Genomic DNA, 20,413 nt, shown 5'->3' on the forward strand with positions numbered 1-20,413 from the left:
CATGAAATTTTTCCTTGATAAAATTGGGATTACCAACCAAATTTCCACGTGATTTTTAGGATAAGCAAACAACAGCTGAGAACCAGCAACAAGCAATATGCAACAAATGGAAATTTGGTTGGTAACCCTGTTTTTATCAAGGAAGAAATTTCATGCTAAGCAAATTTTTGTGCTTAGCAGCTCTATGAAATTGGGCCCAACATAGAGCTGCTTAAGCACAAAATTTTGCTTAAGCAATAAATTCATTGCTTAGTAAAATCAGATTACCGGCCAAGACTCGTCGACCCAGGGAAGCTAAACGAACGCACCCAATGTTTTACTCCAAATGTTTAACTATGTAACTGTTCATGTAATTCTGCCGCTGGCAGCGAACTGAATAGATTTTTAATAAACCATTGAATGAAATGAATGAATGAAATCGGGGAGCCAGCAGTTCGCGCGCGCGAGAGCATTGATCTCGCGAGAGCACCGCCACAACTCGACTATCTCACCGCGTGGGGCCGATTTAACGACTTGTCCACAAGTCTAGCGTCATCCTGGCATAACTGTCCCAACTATAGTTGGAACGCCCAACTCAAGTTGGGACCAGTCGACCGGTCCCCCAAAACGTATGCGGAACGTCAACTCGACTCGGGGCACTTTTCGACCTACTATAAATCAAACCGATGTCGACCGTGTGATGTGATATGTGTGGCCGGCTGTGGATTACACTATACACGACGTTCAAGTTCACGAATGAAGTTAAATTTGTTTGCATGATTTGTATATCAACAACCAAGAAAGGTAAAACACAATTATTTTGTTATTATTATTAATTTTCCAATTCAGAGAAATATCCTTACGTTTTAGTTGTTCAGCCATCGATCGACTCGCCACCGACCGCGCGCAGCCTGTCAATCATGCCCTATGTCTATGTGCAGGCAGGCCGCGGGGTTTTCCCCTGGAAAAATAATCTGCTTCCGTCCTTGTTGTCAACTCCATCCTTGAAAAGCGTAAAAAATATTAAGTCTACATTAAAGATAGTTGCGATAACGTAAACCTCCTGCCGTCGGCAGGAGGGAACGTAACCCTCCTGCCGCCGGCAGGAGGGTTACGTTATCGCAACTACATTAAACTTAAAGAGAAAATATCATAGATTGGTTTCTTATCTCCTGAAACCAAACATTACTGGTCTGAAAAGAAATGGGGGAAAACGGATTGTTATGAAGTGTGTGTGTGCTTCAAGGGGGGTGGGGTGTTTTACTTTCTAATAGTAATAATCATGCCTTATGATATCTCTGGATTTTAATATAGTTTTTTAGTAGCCATAATTCCTTAGGACAAAAATGTACCTAAATTTGTGAAGTAGTAATTGAACAATATTTTTGGTTTATTTCAAAATTTACCAAGTCAGTTTCCCTTGTGGTTTATATTGATATCTGAAACAAAAAGTCGCATCCCCTTAAGGAAGGTGATCCCCTGGCTGCCGCTACCCTAGTTGCGATAACGTAACCCTCCTGCCGACGGCAGGAGGGTAACGTTATCGCAACTACCGCTTCCCAGGTTGTATCGTAATTTGGGTGTGATCCCTGGCTACACGGCAGTTAACGATTGTATGGCTTCTGACTGGCACCCCCGAAAAAAGATATTGACAAAATAGGGACATCGCCAATATAGGGCTTATAGCTCAGTTGGTAGAGCACCAGCACGTTAATCAGGAGGTCGTTGGTTCGAATCCCACTCTAGTCAATTCTTTGTTCAACCCCAAAAATCATTTCAAAATTTACCAGTCAGTTTCCCTTGTGGTTTATATTGATATCTGAGACAAAAAGTCGCATCCCCTTATAAGGTGATCCCCTGGCTGCCGCTTCCCAGGTTGTATCGTAATTTGGGTGTGATCCCTGGCTACACAGCAGTTGACGGTTGTATGGCTTCTGACTGGCACCCCCGAAAAAAGATATTGACCAAATAGGAACACTGCCAATAAAGGGCTAGATAGCTCAGTTGGTAGAGCGCCGGCACGTTAATCCGGAAGTCGTTGGTTCGAATCCCACTCTAGTCAATTCTTTGTTCAACCCCAAAAATCATTTCAAAATTTACCAGTCAGTTTCCCCGTGTGGTTTGTATTGATTTATTTTGCACGCCATACAAGCTTCTGAATATTCAATAAAATACCAACCAATGAAAGGTGTGAAAACATATGACGTTGCTCCAATGTCGTGCATGCATATAGATATAAGCATCTTTGTTAATGGCGGACTGTCTCTCGCAACGTAAAACCAAAACTTTGAAAATTTCAACACAACATGAAGTGTAAGTGTTATTGTTAAAAAATTGGATAGAGGATTTGAAAAAAAAACATTCAGTTTTTTATTGTGAACAATTTTCCTGTTATCCTACTGAAAACACATGACACCAGGATATAAGAAAAGAAAATATTGTGCACTGTTTACATTGTGCGAGAGCCAGACTACACAGCCAGCCAGAGGTTGAAGGACTCTCATTGCTTACAGGCAACCCGTTGGATTGCTAAAATGGATGGCGCGTAGACTGAGAGAGGGTAGATGTTCCACTATCTTGTTCTTGATGGGTAGAATGAGAATTTGTATTGGTCGTTTGAGGCATCTGATAGGCCTATGGTATACAATACATTGTATGGAGGGTTACAATTATGGCAATTCCTGATAGGTGCGACCATCGGGAGGATGGATGGTTACAATTCCTGGTGGTTGCGACCATCAAGAGGATCGAGGGTTACAATTCCTGATGGTTGCGACCATCGGGAGGATGGGGTTTCAATTCCTGATGGTTGCGACCATCGAGAGGATGGAGGGTTACAATTCCTGATGGTTGCGACCATTGTGAGGATGGAGGGTTACAATTCCTGATGGTTGCGATCATTGGGAGCATATTCCTGATGGTCACGACCATTGGGAGGATATTCCTGATGGTCACGACCATCGGGAGGATGTTAGGGTTACAATACGGATGGTTGCGACCATCGAGAGGATGAATGGTTACAATTCCTGGTGGTTGCGACCATCGTGAGGATGGATGGTTTCCATTCCTAATGGTTGTGACTATCGAGAGGATGGATGGTTACAATTCCTGATGGTTGCGATCATTGGGAGGATATTCCTGATGGTCACGACCATCGGGAGGATGTTAGGGTTACAATACTGATGGTTGCGACCATCGAGAGGATGGATGGTTACAATTCCTGGTGGTTGCGACCATCGTGAGGATGGATGGTTTCCATTCCTAATGGTTGTGACTATCGAGAGGATGGATGGTTACAATTCCTGATGGCTACGACCATCGTGAGGATGGAGGGTTACAATTCCTGATGGTTGCGACCATCGAGAGGATGGGGTTTCAATTCCTGATGGTTGCAACCATCGTGAGGATGGAGGGTTACAATTCCTGATGGCTACGACCATCAGGCATGTCAGGAGGATCGAGGGTTACAACTCCTGATGGTTGCGACCATCGGGAGGATGGGGTTACAATTCCTGATTTCTATGACCATCAGGAGGATGGAGGGTTAAAATTCCTGATGGCTACGACCATCAGGAGGATAGAGGGTTACAATTCCTGATGGTTGTGACCATCGAGAGGATGGAGGGTTACAATTCCTGATGGCTACGACCATCAGGAGGATAGAGGGTTACAATTCCTGATGGTTGTGACCATCAGGAGGATGGAGGGTTACAATTCCTGGTGGCTACAACCATCAGGAGGATAGAGGGTTACAATTCCTGATGGTTGTGACCATTGAGAGGATAGAGGGTTACAATTCCTGATGGTAGTGACCATCGAGACGATGGAGGGTTACAACTCCTGATGGTTGCGACCATCAGGCATGTCAGGAGGATGGAGGGTTACAATTCCTGATGGTTGTGACCATCGAGACGATAGAGGGTTTCAATTCCTGATGGTTGCGACCATCGTAGGATGGAGGGTTTCAATTCTTGATGGTCGCGACCCTCGTAGGAAGGAGGGTTACAATTCCTGATGGTCGCGACCATCGAGAGGATGGAGGGTTGCAAACCTGATGGTCGCGACCTTTCTGAGGATGGAGGGTTACAACTCCCGATAGCTGCGACCATCGGGAGGATGGAGGGTTACAATTCCTGATGGTCGCGACCATCGAGAGGATGGAGGGTTGCAAACCTGATGGTCGCGACCTTTCTGAGGATGGAGGGTTACAATTCCCGATAGTTGCGACCATCGGGAGGATGGAGGGTTACAATTCCTGATGGTCATGACCATCCAGAGTATAGAGGGTTACAATTCCTGATGGTCGCGACCATTGGGAGGATGGAGGGATACAATTAAGGAAATTCCTGTTGGTTGCGACCATTGGGGGTAGGGGGTTACAATTCCTGATGGTTGCAACCATTGAACGGATGGAGGGTTACTATTCCTGATTGTTGCGACCATCGTGAGGATGGAGGGTTACAATTCCTTATAATTGCGACCATTGTGAGGATGAAGGGTTACAATTCCTGATGGTTGCGACCATCGAGAGGATGGAGGGTTACAATTCCTTATAATTGCGACCATCGTGAGGATGGAGGGTTACAATTCCTTATAATTGCGACCATTGTGAGGATGAAGGGTTACAATTCCTGATGGTTGCGACCATCGTGAGGATGGAGGGCTACAATTCCTGATGGTTGCGACCATTGTGAGGATGGAGGGTTACAATTCTTCATGGTTGAGACTTTTTGTGGTAAAATTCAATTCATAGATTTAAAGCAAAATGCATTGCATCATTGAAACCCCCAAAGCAATCCCCAGTGAAAAAAAAACCTAAACAGATTCTCGAGTGTCTCTTTTTTGGATTGTTTTGTACAGTTTAAAACTGCAGAGAGAATCGGGAGAGAGAATCGTTGGGCTTCTGTTGTCTCTTGCAAAGCACACATGTCCATTCAAAACAAGTTAGAATTGGACCAGTCACTGTACCTGGGTACGTACGGGAGATAGATGTGAGTTGTTGTTTCCACCAAAGTAAGATCCACAGAGTCTTATTTGAAACGGTGAACATGACTGCAAGAGTTGTTGTCTGGTTGAACGTTGACGGCGGCATCATTCACAAGTGTCATGGACCGCGTTCCTACTGGATCCACAATTGCAAGATCGGGATCCCGCAACAAGATCAGTTGCAGGCGTGAAATCGCAGTCGCGTTCCCACTTGAGTATGATCGCGTAATGATCCTCCTTTTTGGGAACAGAAGTGGGTTGAAAAGAATACTGTTTTGCTTGAAAGTTGCGGGGTCTGATCCCACTTTAATCCTACTCCCGAGGAGGATCCAAAAATTTCGGTTAGATCCTGATCCTCTCGCATTCCCACCGGAGCCTGTTTCTGTTTTATCGCCCTTTCGGGGGTCTTGATCGCCCTTTTCTCGGGTTGGGAGATCACTGCGGGGTCCACTGGGAATGGGGTCATAAACACCGTAGGTCCAAGTTAAGTGCCCTGAGGAACACCAGAAATGATGGCCGGACCACTATTGTTCGAAGGTGTACTTTTACCCGACATCATATGAATCAGCGCCTTGAGGGGGATTGTTTCTGCTATTGTTTTTGCGCTTTATAAATTTCTCTTATTATTATTATTGTCAAAAACACTTATACTTGGGTCAGCTTTTTTCAAGTGTTGAACGAGTTCAACGCACCTTTGGCTCATTTGGTTTCTCTAAAAAAGCTTTCCATTGCTTTTTACCATTAACTTGTGAAGTAGGCTACAATGTAGGACCAAAATGTATACCCTACAATGTATACCCTGCTTTTGGAGAGACCCACCTTGTGTTTTTAAAAGCAATAATTGTTCACTTGATGATTGATTTTTTCCAGGTGAAATTTAAGCCATAAAACTATGACAGCAGTCAATGTTGAAGTTCCTGCTCCGATGTATGTAGCAGCACAACCCCAACAGCAAATGGTACAGTATGTGTTAAAACACCTACTACCCTGTACATGTTGAAAGCTACATCCAGATTATGAATTGATAAAAAGAACAATACTTTAACCATGTTAACCGTCCAGTTTAGCATGTACTGCAGCTGTCTCGGGAATGCACTCTTTTAAAGGGACATACCGGCTAAAAATAAAACCATTATGAAATTTAGGGATGTTAAATACATGTAGTAGTAAAAACATTTTAGATGGGATGGTTGTTCATTAAAACCACCGATAACACCAGAGTTCATTTAAAAAAATCATTAAAACAAGTAACTATCATGTATTAAAAACCTGAGAGTGGTCAAGGTCAGTGTGTAGGCTTTCCAGCCATTGCAATTGTCAAGTCTATACTTACAAAAAGTATAAAAGATCCGAAGGTTACTGATAAACATCCACTGGCACTACATGTAGTAAGCAAGGCCTACTACTTAAGTGCATTGCCAAATGCAGTTGGAATGCGATCGTGGTTATTTACCTCGACTTCGTCTCGGTAAAATTATCAAGAACCAGGCCTCGGCGGGTTTAAACCACTTGTTAAAAACCTCTTCACCACGCATTGATTCCCATATTATAGTTGGATATCATAAGATCTTGTGACTTATTTGAACCCCTTTTCTATAAGTTCTATTAGATCACGCCACCTTTGTTTTTTGAAAAATGCTCGAAAATGGCAAACAAAATATTGTTTTCTTTTATAGGGAATGTTCTTCTCTGTTCCTGGAAGACCTTTGGAGTCATATCTTAGTTTATTTTGTAGCCTCAAATAGCCCAAACGAAGCCTCGTATTGGTACAATATTCACTTTTCTCATTGTAAGTATCTGCGCCAACAAGATCCCATCAATTTTTTTTTGTATTCGTCTAAGTTTAGTATTTAGTATTCCCAAACCGAGAGTCAGCAAACCTTTTATTTATTTCTTTGGTATAATGATGTACATCATCACTCTATTTTGTTTAGAAGTAGATTTGATAACCAATGAATCATACCCCCACCCCCATAATTTGGTACATTCTTACAGGCAGAGCCTCTTAAACAAACCTGCATTTGATGTACATATAGTGCCCCTACCTTTGTACTGTTAAAGCACACTTTACCTGGAAAAAAGCCACTAGGTCAATGTTCTTTATGGTTAAAAAGTGTTTGAAATGTTTCATTATTGGAACTGCTTCTATAAATAGAAAGTTTAAAACAGTCAATTAATTAATTAATTTGGTTTGGTGTGTTTGACATGTATACAATAATTGACCTAATTAACTTGTCATTCATTAGATTGCTGTACAGCTCCCCAGAGCTTCTTATGGTGGCACTGGCTGTTGTGATGTTGGACACTACAAGACCATTAGAGCCATGGGTATTGTACAAGTTGTTTGTGGAGCCTGCTGTGCTGTCCTGGGGATTCTCCTCTTAACGTTTAATGCCGTTTCTCTTGGATCACTGTCCGGCTTCCCAATCTGGGCTGGAATTGGGGTAAGTAGCCTATTTCATTTATCAGGAAAAACTTTGTAAATAAAATATTAAAACATTACTTACAAACCTGCCCAATAGCCCCGTGATTACCACAGTGATTTCTGCATATCTGGCCATTTTTCAGTTTTAGAATCTTTCTGGTATTTCATTCAATAAAATTTGAAAAAAATTCCACTGGAAGCATAATCAAAGGGGGTTAAATTCCCTTCTAGGAATGCTACTGTTGGTGAGTACTTGCATAAAGTACTCATCTTCTGTAGTATGGTCACACGCTTTTTGTGAACAGCATGGTTCATGTAGTATGTATAGAGATAATTTTAATGTAATGTATCCTGTAGGGATCCTGCAAGAGCTTTACACGGGATTATTAACTTGGCTTAGTTAATATAATAATAAAAGTCTTATATAGCGCACGTATCTACCAAACAAGGTACTCAAGGCGCTGAGTATATACAAACTTTCAGAAAGATAGGTTATTGCAGTGATGGATTCTGAGACCCAATTATGTAGCACTTATAAGGGTTTAAAAGGTGCTCCGGCGCATGAAGCAGCCACAACCAGAAACACCGGGGCGAACCCTTCTCTTTTTGATAAGTGCACTGGGTTCTTTTACATGCGTTATACAACACATGGGACCAATGGCTTTATGTCCCATCCGAAGGACGAAACAATGGTAAAGTGTCTTGCTCAACTACACAAGTGTCAGGGGTAGGGATTTGAACCCACACTCTGCTGATCAGAAACACCAGAGTTTGAATTTGGTGCTCTTATACGCTCGCCACGACACTTCCACGTTCCAGATATGATCACAGTTCAAGGAGTTGATGATTCAAGTTTAGTGTTTGGGTATTGTTATAGGACCTCTCTCTTACCACTAGGCCTGGGCGAATTATTCGAATATCCGGTTAATGGCGAATAGGTTTTCCTATCCGTAACCGCGAATGCCTTTTTTTTCTTAACTGGATATCCGCATAGGGCGCGAATACCTATTTACAAACCGGATAATTCTGTAATTACAACCGAGTAACCGGATATTCTTTAATATCCGAATATCCGCGGACGTCGGGCGACAACTGATATGAATGTTTTGTCTGAATCCTTATGAAACTTCTATTAAGACAGCATAAAACAGCATGTATTAAGTATTTAACTATGCTCACCTCCGTGAAGAGTTAAAACAATGACATTTCTGACGTAATTTGTTCAAAGATTACAAACGTTTTCCTTCACGTAGAGTCAATCACGATCAAAAGAAAAAGCAAATCGCCATCTTTAAATTAGATCCGGTCATTTTTATGAATGAACCGAGTGACACTGTCTAAAACTAATATCAATCCGCCCATAAGATCTCATTCACAAACGAACAGCGCCCTCTAGCGGCAAAAAAAAAATATTTTTAATTTTTTTTAATTTTTTTTTTAAATAGCGCCCTCTAGCGGCGAAAAAACTATTCGAATATCCGGTTAATTTCGGCCATAGTTGGCCAGCGGTATCCGAATAACAAAATTTCACTATTCGCCCAGCACTACTGACACTGGCCAGTTCTTTGAAGAATTAAACAGTTTTTAAACTAAAGCTAACGACCTGTTTATAAGAGTGTTTTGATGAGCGTGATTCAGCTTGCATTCCACCAATTTAACAAGCTTAAGACGTTACATACATTGAGTTCTCTCTCTTATCAAAGACTATGCCATCGCTGCAGCTCATTTCATATGTATTCATAGAAGGATTATAATGGTCAGATACCTCAAAATGTTTCTGAATTCAACGAATTGATGTAACTTATACATGACTTATACATTTATACATTTTTTTTGATAACTTTCCGTATGGCGCCACCACTTTTTCACTCATTTTTACAAAAAGGGATATATCAATCAGGTAAATTAGATACTATATTATTTTATTTCGAATGAAAAAGTGGTGGCGCCATACGGAAACTTTTCCATTTTTTTTCCAGTTGTATTTGGTTGCAGGAATTCTTGGCATTGTAGCTGCATCAAAGAAATCAAAGAGATTAGTGAGTATTTTTTGTTTTTCTTTAAACCCTTAAAGGAACGTTACAGAATTGGTAAGGAAAAAAATTTGTGAATATCACAGATTTACATAAAACTTACACGGTCTAATGATGATGTAGTAGAAAACAGCCCTTGAAATATTTCTGTCTGAAATGTCATATTTGATGAGAAATAAATAATCTAACTTTGCGTTTGGAGTTTGTCGCTCAGTGAGCGTTTTATTCATTTTTATTTTGGCATCGATGCAATGCAAAATTTGTAATCGGTTTTTCACTATTCTCTCGTGATCCAGATGGCCGATCGATCTCGATATCAAACTTCTACAGGTTTGTCAGTTTATGTATATGGTGGATTACATAAAGTGCTTACACTACCAGCAACTGTTTTGTTAGCAAAAACCAATTCTGTAATGTTCCTTTAAGCACTCACAAGTAAACATTGAGTCAATTACATGAACTCTTGAATGCAACAGGGAAAGTGACAAGGTTTTGTACTGTACCTAGTAATTCTTTGATGACTCTCCTTGGGATTACTTTTATGCATCACAAGTTTGATTTATTTTGTGGAGGATGAATTTATTTTTTCTTGGATCATATCAAAGCTTTAAAAATAAAAACTTAAAACAGGTCATGTCAAGTAAAATTAACAAACATTATTTGTATGTAAGGTAAATGTTCGTTACGTGGAAAGTTGAACACAAGTTTGCTCCACTGTACTGTCGTCTCAATAAAACAAACTGTTAAAAAAGTAGTTAAAGAAAATATTCTCAACATACCATTGTGGCACCTTTTACCTTGCCAATAACTTGTTTGTTTTCCTCCAAGTCCAACTCTCCAAAATAAGGGAATCATTGTGTGGTGAAGAGGTTTTAAACTAGCAGTTTAAACCCGCCGTGGCCTGGTTCTTGATAATTTTACCGAGACAAAGTCGAGGTAAATTTTTTTTTTCAGGCTCTGAAGGAGCCACTGGCATCCCTGATAATTTACTTACAAAACAAAATCAGCAAGAGTGATCCAATCCTTCAAACCTTTCAGCTTGAATTTTTCTATCAAGTGCCATTGTTGTGAGGGACCATGTATTGACTCCATTGAACTGTAGCAGACTGTGAGATATCTTCTGTAGAATTCAAAACTGCATTGATGTCAAACATAATAATAATAACACAAATTTATACCACGCTTAATACTACGTTTCTAAGCGCATGGTGCTGGTGTCCTGGTAAAGACAATAGTAAACCAGGGCAACAGCACCAAATAAAGAACAATACATATAAACAAAATAAGCAAACAAAAGCAGAAATAAACATGAGAAATAAACACAATTAACAGAAAATAACAAGCTGCAGAATGGGGTAACTACATAGATTTGAACAAGTGAGTTTTCAACATAGTTTTAAATGTCTGTAAGGAAGAAGCATTTTGAAGTTTGGGAGGGAGAGTGTTCCATAATTTGGGAGCTGCAACAGAGAAAGCTCTGTCACCGTAGCGTGTTTTCACATGAGGACCAGGTATCAATTGAAGGGGAGAGGATGTGGAAGATCGTAGCCGGGTTGAAGGAACTTTTTGTTGAATGAGTTCTGAGAGATATGTAGGACACTGACCATTATTACGAGTTTTGAAAGTGAGCAGAAGAATTTTAAACTGAATGCGTTGAATGATAGGAAGCCAGTGGAGATGTTTGAGAATAGGAGTGATGTGTTCATGACACCGTGTACGTGTAACCATGCGTGCAGCAGTGTTTTGGATACGCTGAATGAAGAGGCATGAGATGAGAGGAAGGCAGGTTAACAAAGAGACTGTTGCAATAATCTAAATGGGAAGTGAATGAGGCGTTCAGTTGAAGAATTGTCCAAAAAATTCTGAATTTTCCCAACTTTGTGAATGCCAAAAAATGCAGCTCAGATATGAGAATGCATGTTTAGAGTTGAATCCAGGGTAACACCAAGGTTTTTAGCCGATGTTGAAGTCGTCGCCACAGCATTGTCTATAACGAAGTCAGGCAAGCTAGATGAATTGCGGAACTGAGATGTTATATGCATTATTCCTGTTTTATCGCCATTGAGCTTGAGGTAATTATTCAGAGCCCACTTTTTGACGTCAACAATGCATTCTTCGAGTTTCTTTATGCCAACCTATTGATTACAGTGTTTAACAGTTACATACAGTTGGGTATCATCAGCGTAAGTAACATGAACTATGAACATTTATAACATCATTTAGAGGACTGGTATACAAAATGAACTCAAGAGGCCCTAAAGCAGAATGACAGAGGTAGAGGATTTGAAACAACGCCATTAATAACAACTCTCTGTTCTCGATGTTCAAGAAACCATTTCAATGCAGTACCACCAATTCCAAACCTGTGGCAAAAGCGCAGCTAGAGTGATATTATTAATAGTATCAAACGCTGCCGAATACGCTGCATTACTAAAATGGCCTCCTGACCCTTGTCAACAGCCAGTAGGAGATCATTATAGACTTTCAGCAGTGCAGTCTGAAACGTTTGTATAAAGCTGACTGTGTACTCGGAAACAAGCAATTTTCCTCAAGATACATTCGAAGCTGGTTTGAAACAATACGTTCCATAATTTTTGCAACGAACAACAGGTTTGCAATTGGACGATAGTTTTTCAGTTCGTTACGATCCAGACTAGGTTTCTTTAATACAGGTCTAACATGTGATATTTTAAAAGCCTTTGGAACAATACCAATAGTTAGTGATTGGTTGACAAGTTTAGTGATAAATGGAACAAGTTCGTTGATGCATTCCTTGAGTAGAGTGGTGGGTATCGGGTCAAGCCTGCAGGACTTGGGAGGACTCTCTAGGAGAGTTTTACGGACTTCATCCTCTGATACCGGATCAAAGTCAATGAACGAAGAGTTGCATGATGACAGGTTATCCGTAGGAAGAGGATATCCTCCTAATCAAGACACAATACCTTGAACTTTCTTGAGAAAGAATTGTCCAAAGTCATCAGCCAACTGTTGATCGGATTCAATGTCAGGGAGGGCTTGATGTGATGTTGGTGCAGTGAGTTTATTTATGAACGGGAACAGCTGTTTAGTGTTACTTTGCTCTATCTTTGAGGTGAAGTAATGAGACTTGGATTTCATCAGGAGCTGGTTATAGGAGTTACATTGTTGCTCATAAAGTTGCCTGTCTATCTTAAGGTGAGACTTCATAAACTAACGTTCAGCACAACGTCGTTTACGTTTTGCCTCTCTCACATCGGCGTTGAACCAAGGAGCACAAGGTCGAGTGAAGACAGTTACACATTGCTCTGGTGCATGTTTGTCTAGCAGCTCACACAAAACATTGTTAAACATCTCCGCTAGATGTGAGGGGTCTTAGACAGACAGTGGAGAAGGCCAGAGTTTAAGATGTCTCTCCTGAAGAGATCTCAGTTGATCTCAGAGATCATGCGGTATTTGATGAGTTGTTTCATAGCTTTCGGTCGCTTAAAGTTCAGTGATATCAGAACAGCTTTGTGGTCAGAAGGAAGTCCTGACTTCAGATCAACGCATGATACTAGATTGTTAGCCTTCTCAGTGATAACAAGATCCAGTATGTGTCCAGCTTGATGAGTAGATGAAGATACAAATTGGTGTAAACCAGCAGCATCCAGCATGTTCAGAAAGACCTTGGATTCTTTGTTGTTGGGATCGTCAACATGAATGTTGAAATCTCCTACCAAGAAAGCGGTTTGCGGCCGTCCGAGGCAGTGGTACATGTGTAGCTTTCACCAAAAATGGTAGCTGCCAACAAAAATGCAAATGATTGTTTAAAAAACAAATAATGGCAATATGGCTGATTTAAATGCTTTATTAATGGCGTGAGATGGAGTTGTAGATAATGTTGTTATACCTTGGCCACATGGTGTCTATAACAAGATGCTTGAAATTATAGTATGTTTTAAAATGTTTTAACTATATAAGTTTATGGGGTTTAGTTGTTGCTAATTTCTTACTTAGAAATGCTCTAATTTACTTGACTTTGCTCTTATCTGATCTGATTAAATTGTAATGGATCTCGAGATTGAACCTCTGGCCCATGATGGAAGGGCAAAAGTCAACCTTTTCTCATGCGCAATATATATGAATCACTATGATTTGCACAATACTTTGCAATGCGGCAATTCATTGACCATCAGCAGACAGCACACACAGTCCTGAAAAAAATACATGCAATTGACATTGTTAACAATTGCTTTAGTATTAAAATAATGAAGACATAACTTGTTGTTTTACTAATCAGGTGCTGGCTTTCATGGTAATGAGTATTATATCTGCTACTGCTGCAGGGGCTGGAGTCATTGTACACTCAATCTCTGCAGCTATTGGACCTCTGTTTAATCGTGGAGGATACTATGTAAGTCAAACAGATTTGTCTCTGTGGTAACGATTGTACAGTATGATGATTCTCTGCAATTTTTAAACTTGAAACCTTCTAACGTACAGTTACTCCTTTTTGCCAACAGATGTCCAGCGTTGCATGTGACTCAATAATAGCCCTGATTTCAATGGTGGAGCTTATTATTGCTATCATAGGTGCAAGTATGACATGTGGAGCACTCAGAAACAAGCAATGTGTGGTATGTATTACACACTTAATATTATGGGGGAAAATACATTTATTGAGTGCAGAACATTTCTGTAAGCCTATAGTTTTACTAAATTAACATCAATGGTGACAGACATACAAGCCAAAACAGGTGAAACATTTTTGATGTTTTGCTTCTGTCCTGAGAAGTGCTACATTAGACAAAGTTGAAACTACGTACATGTAGTTCACACCAACCACATTAGATAGTTCCTACCTACTTGAATAGTCAGCCACCTCAGTGTCATGCTGTGGCTCTCAGCAGCTTTAAAATAATGTCTGCTTTTATGGGCACATTCCTTCCTGCATAATGTTTCTTTCATGTTCTTCGTTCATTTTGCCTTTTTATACTACGGTAGCCGATAATGCAGTTTTATTGAACCAATTTGGTGATGCGATAGAAAAACGCATGTTACATAGCTTAGGTATGGCACAGCGCATGACGCACAGCGCAGAGGGTAACATGAGTTTCGTTAACCAGTGTATGTACATTACCTTGATTGCCCCACCGTTGGTCACTTTCAGCGCTATGTTTGATACAGCTCTGGGATTCGAGAGAACAGTGAATAATTGTTTTTATTTTATCAACTCCTTGGCTTCTCATTAAAATATGCCTACTCCGTCGTAATAGCTGTTTGGAGATGAGACAATGCCTACTTGTTAGAAGAGGAATATGTTACCAAGGTATAAGAAAACAATTGTTGCACTCTTTGATGAGGTCAATGGGTTTTGTTCACCCTCAGGGGCAAATGGCACCCTCGGCTGCCTCTGATGCCATCTCCCCCTCATCAGGTGTACAAAACACCAAAGACCCTGACACAGCGTGCAATGATTGTATTATGCACCATGTCAAAGGGTTGCATAAAGGTTAACGGCAATGTGATGGTATTCTGTTATGGTAAGGAGTTGATTTCGTTGTGATAGGTTCAGTACCAAGCTGCTCCAATGCAAGTTGTTGGGATGAATTATCAACCTCAACCAATGTACACCCAGCAGGTGCCTCAGCCTCAGTATACAGGTGGCCCACTTCAAGGTGTCCCACTTCAAGGTGTCCAAGGAGCTCAACAGGCAGGTATGTATGTACAATGTGACCAGTCAAGAAAATGAGATTAACACTGGGTGATTTGGGTGGGTGAGATTGCCAATACTGGGTGATTTGGGGGGGTGAGATTGCCAATACTGGGTGGTTTGGGTGGGTGAGACAACACTGGGTGGTTTGTGTGGGTGAGATTGCCAACACTGGGTGGTTTGTGTGGGTGAGATTGCCAACACTGGGTGATCTGGGTGGGTGAGATTGCCAACACTGGGTGATTTGGGTGGGTGAGATTGCCAATACTGGGTGATTTGGGTGGGTGAGATTGCCAATACTTGGTGATAATTGGGTGGGTGAGATTGCCAATACTGGGTGATTTGTGTGGGTGAGATTGCCAATACTGGGTGATTTGGGTGGGTGAGATTGCCAACACTGGGTGATTTGTGTGGGTGAGATTGCCAATACTGGGTGATTTGGGTGGGTGAGATTGCCAATACTGGGTGATTTGGGTGGGTGAGATTGCCAATACTGGGTGATTTGGATGGGTGAGATTGCCAATACTGGGTGATTTGGGTGGGTGAGATTGCCAATACTGGGTGATTTGGGTGGGTGAGATTGCCAATACTGGGTGATTTGGGTAGGTGAGATTGCCAACTGAGCGGAGATGTTGCAATTGATCTCAAATCTAAACAGGATTTCTTTACAACAAGCTTTGACATGTAGTGTGATACTGATATTTTGTTAGTTTCTGTTATACCTTATAAACAGTTATGTATGCCTCTCAATGAGGTGTTGTTTGTTCATTGTAGGTGCTTTTGGTGGAAGTCCTCTACCTGCTCAATACACAGCTGGAGGTGAAGAGAAACTCCCTATTGATCCACCACAGTACCAAACTCCCAATTGATCCACCACAGTACCAAACTCCCAATTGATCCACCACAGTACCAAACTCCCTATTGATCCACCACAGTACCAAACTCCCATATGATCCACCACAGTACCAAACTCCCTATTGATCCACCACAGTACCAAACTCCCATATGATCCACCACAGTACCAAACTCCCTATTGATCCACCACAGTACCAAACTCCCATATGATCCACCACAGTACCAAACTCCCTATTGATCCACCACAGTACCAAACTCGCAATTGATCCACCACAGTACCAAACTCCCTATTGATCAACCACGGACGATGCCCCCAAACTCCCTATTGATCCACCACAGTACCAAACTCGCAATTGATCCACCACAGTACCAAACTCCCTATTGATCAACCACGGACGATGCCCCCAAACTCCCTATTGATCCACCGCAGTACCAAACTCCCTATTGATCCACCACAGTACCAAACTCCCTATTGATCCACCACAGTACCAAACTCCCATATGATCCACCACAGTACCAAACTCCCTATTGATCCACCACAGTACCAAACTCCCATATGATCCACCACAGTACCAAACTCCCTATTGATCCACCACAGTACCAAACTCCCTATTGATCCACCACAGTACCAAACTCCCTATTGATCCACCACAGTACCAAACTCGCAATTGATCCACCACAGTACCAAACTCCCTATTGATCCACCACAGTACCAAACTCCCTATTGATCCACCACAGTACCAAACTCCCTATTGATCAACCACGGACGATGCCCCCAAACTCCCTATTGATCCACCACAGTACCAAACTCACTATTGATCCACCGCAGTACCAAACTCCCTATTGATCCACCACAGTACCAAACTCACTATTGATCCACCACGGTACCAAACTCCCTATTGATCCACAACAGTACCAAACTCCCAATTGATCCACCACAGTACAAACCTCGGTGATCCCCAGAGCGTTCTATTTTCCCTCGGCTTCGCCTCGGGAAAATAGAACGCTCCGGGGGCAAATAGAACGCTCCGGGGATCACCTCGGGAGTCATAGTTTTAACCATAGCACTCGAAGCAGTCAATATTTGTATACTATATTGGATTGATCCGAGCACAAACCGATCCCAAGTTGTGGTATTTCCCTGAACAGTCCTTATAAGGACTTGATCATCATCTCTTTACCCTGTATGCTGCATGTTAAACCATATAACCTTTCTAGTAATTTCATTTTTATCTTATTCTCATGTTATTGCTGTTTATTTGGCAGGAATTGTTCTTGTCTTTTTTAAATACTTAATATTGTACATTGTTATGAACAGAAAAACTGAAATACTGTCAAAAATAAGGAAATAACATGTGAAGATGTCCCATGAAACCCATGTTTCTTGAAAGCCAAATATGAACATGCTCAAACAAAACATAAAAACGTGGAAGTGTCATGGCCGAGCGGTTAAGAGCACCGAATTCAAACTGGTGTTTCTGATCAGCAGAGTGTGGGTTCAAATCCCCAGCGGTGACACTTGTGTCCTTAAGCAAAACACTTAACCATTGCTTTGTCCTTCGGATGGGACGTAAAGCCGTTGCTCCCATGTGTTGTGTAACGCATGTAAAAGAACCCAGTGCACTGATCGAAAACAGAACGGGTTCGCCCCGGTGTTCCTGGCTGTGGCTGTTGTATGCGCTGTAGCATCTTGTAAACCCTTACAAGGTGCTAAATAATTGGGTCTCAGAATCCATCACTGCAATAACCTATCTTTCTGAAAGTTTGTATTTACTCAGCAGTGTGAGTACCTCGTTTGGTAGATACGAGCGCTACATAAGACTTTGATATTATTATTATTATAATTACTAAATAAACAGAGTATGTCTATCAAAAAGCAATCCTGGTTCATCACAGTCAAAGAGAGTTATCATGAGTGAACTTAATATGGCGTATCTTGTCAGGAAATGAAGCAGGAACTTGACCCAAACCTCATTTTAACCTTCTCTGCTTTTTTGAAAATGGATCATTAATAGACCGATTGCGCTACCAATGTTTACATGTGACCTATCAAGGGTATAGAAAAACACAGCTACACAGTAATGACATGGGAACACTCGTACCGATGGACCATAATTTGCTGTATTTTCAATGAATAACACTTACAACTAAAAACGGTTGAATATTTGTGACATTGATTTAAATCACATTTGCTGTTTGGTCATGTTGGTGTTCCCAGTATTCTACTGCAAAAGAGGTTTCTTTTGAGAGTATGGTTAGACAACGTAAATTACTGATGTTTCACCGAGCTCACACACCGTGGATTTTGCGTTGTGCAAGGCGTGAAGTTGGGCTGTGATAAGGGAGATCGCGAAATTGTCCTGCTCATAGCTGACAACTACCCATTCTATCGTATATTTTGAGGGTGAAAAAATAGGGATTTGCAGCTTCTTAATGAGATTTTCATTGAAAATATTGGCAATGCAAAAGCACACTTTCCGTGCATGAACATGATGACAAAATTCTCTTGGAATTTCCTATTTGGTGGAACTGTGTTTACATTAATGGCATTGTTCAGCCACCGGTAAGGTCTCATGTTTACAACTCCGGAATATTCTACAGTGATTACGAGAATTTAGTTTTTTTTTGAGCCAAAAATTTCAACAGTAATCTTGCCTTTATAATGCACGTTTATATGCAGTACGCCTTGTTTGTTTACATCCAATACCCACTATAGGTTACTTTGCTTTGTAAAATCAGATTACCGGCTAAGACTCCACTCAATTGTTATGCTAAGTAAACAATAGCTAAATATTAGTCACAAGCAATGTACATGTCATGAAATTTTTGCCAGTAACATGTGTAAAATAAGCAAGCTATTTTTGTGCTTAAGCAAATTTTTTGCTCAAGCAGCTCTATGAAATTGGGCCCAGCTTATATTGTTGGATTGTACATGTATGACGCTTTTTATTGGAAACTAAAGAGAATGTGAAACTTAGTCTCTGTGCTTTGTTTTAATATTTTGTTATAATGTTGCGAATGTGGTTCCTTAAAGCCATTGGACACTTTCGGTTCAGAAAAAAAAAAAAAAGTTCACAGATTTACAAATAACTTACAGGGTTTACAGAAGGCAATGGTGAAAGACTTCTCCTGAAATATTATTCCATGAAATGCTTTACTTTTTGAGAAAACGGCAAAACTATATAAATTCTCGTTAACGAGAATTACAGATTTATTTTAAACACATGTCATGGCACGGCGGAAACAAGGGTGGGTTTTTCCATTGTTTTCTCCCGACTCGGATGACCGATTGAGCCTAAATTTTCACAGGTTTGTTATTTGATATAGAAGTTGCAGTACACAAAGTGTGGGCCTTGGACAACACTGTTTACCGAAAGGGTCCAACGGCTTTAACTTAAACGCAACTCTTGTACATACATAATGATAATAAAATACTAATAAAATTAGCATGTTTTCGTATCAGGTCAAGTTATTGTGAGTCAAGTTAATTCTGTGAATCTAGAATATGTATTATTTTCTTGTCACAATCTTACAGACCTACATGAACACTATATAGCCCCTTTGTTAATTCCTTCCTTAATTCAGTATTCAAGGATAAATTTGGTTTCCCTTTGATTCAGAGACACTGTAAAAACCATTTTGTAAGTTTTGATTTCTTGTAGGTTCATTGCTTGTTTTGCTTGTCCAGCTGAATGAACCCCTGCCTTTTTAGGAGTCGAGATATGGTGTCATCTTGACACATGTAGGCGAATGTGCTGAACTTGACCCAACCTAACTGGATTCTTCTCTTACTTTCCCTCCCCAGAGTCCTTGTTAAAGGTGATCTTTCCTGGTGATCTTTCCTATACATGTACACACATGTATATGAAATGCTCTACCATTACTACTGTATCAAATCATTTCCCTGAACTGACTGTTTTGAAGTTAATATTTTTGCCACTAATCATAACCTTTGTGATAAGAGTGGTCAAGATCGCTAATCATTCAGGAATAAGATTGGACAGATGTTGAAATTCTTGGAGAATTGCCTGCGAATCTGGGTTCCCCTTAACCAGACCCAGAACCTCCTTCATATCTGGTGAATTACAGACTCTACCTATCACCAGAAAGACATCTACAGGTTTGGACTCGAGGTGAACTAATAATTTCTACTTTAGTGACTGATTTACTACATGTACATGTACCTCATTCAAGAAATTAAGGCTCAAGTAGGTTTGAGACATCTATTAAAAATATTAAAAATATTGATAACACTACACAGGAATCCTGTCTTTTACAGTTCATGAGTAAGCAAAAAGGTGATGTTGCTGGAGGCAAAAGTTCTGTAGAGTAACTCCCTCGGACATTTGCCTGCTACCAAAACAAATGACAGATGGGACTTAAGTAACAAGGAAGTGGACACTAAAACATTGTGAGATCTCTGAAGTAACATGTTTTTGAGAACAAAGTTATTTTGCACGTATT

The 20,413-nt window shown here is 40.7% G+C and overlaps 1 protein-coding gene across 3 annotated transcripts; it reads left to right on the forward strand.

Annotated features, from left to right (window-relative positions):
- Positions 1-613: 613 nt before the first annotated feature.
- Positions 614-19,395, forward strand: LOC139950786 (uncharacterized). 3 transcript variants are annotated; one of them, XM_071949595.1, is made up of 9 exons: positions 614-783; positions 5,836-5,923; positions 6,642-6,754; positions 7,212-7,409; positions 9,370-9,429; positions 13,682-13,795; positions 13,905-14,018; positions 14,951-15,098; positions 15,869-19,395. In XM_071949595.1, the coding sequence occupies exons 4-9, from the start codon at positions 7,290-7,292 to the stop codon at positions 15,961-15,963; spliced, it is 651 nt and encodes a 216-aa protein (XP_071805696.1). In that variant the 5' UTR covers positions 614-783; positions 5,836-5,923; positions 6,642-6,754; positions 7,212-7,289; the 3' UTR covers positions 15,964-19,395. The 3 variants fall into 3 exon arrangements, with proteins under 3 accessions (XP_071805696.1, XP_071805695.1, XP_071805697.1); XM_071949594.1 differs by lacking the exon at positions 6,642-6,754; XM_071949596.1 differs by lacking the exons at positions 5,836-5,923; positions 6,642-6,754.
- The last annotated feature ends 1,018 nt before the right edge of the window (positions 19,396-20,413 follow it).

Source organism: Asterias amurensis, chromosome 18 (genome assembly GCF_032118995.1).
Source record: "Asterias amurensis chromosome 18, ASM3211899v1".
In the NCBI taxonomy this organism is placed as follows: Eukaryota; Metazoa; Echinodermata; class Asteroidea; order Forcipulatida; family Asteriidae; genus Asterias; species Asterias amurensis.

Excerpts from the sequence above, each read along its gene's own strand:
- LOC139950786 (XM_071949594.1), top strand. The coding sequence starts at position 5,858 with ATGACAGCAGTCAATGTTGAAGTTCCTGCTCCGATGTATGTAGCAGCA. Across the intron at positions 7,410-9,369 it reads CAATCTGGGCTGGAATTGGG|TTGTATTTGGTTGCAGGAAT; the intron begins GTAAGTAGCCTA and ends TTTTTTTTCCAG. Across the intron at positions 13,796-13,904 it reads TTAATCGTGGAGGATACTAT|ATGTCCAGCGTTGCATGTGA; the intron begins GTAAGTCAAACA and ends TTTTGCCAACAG.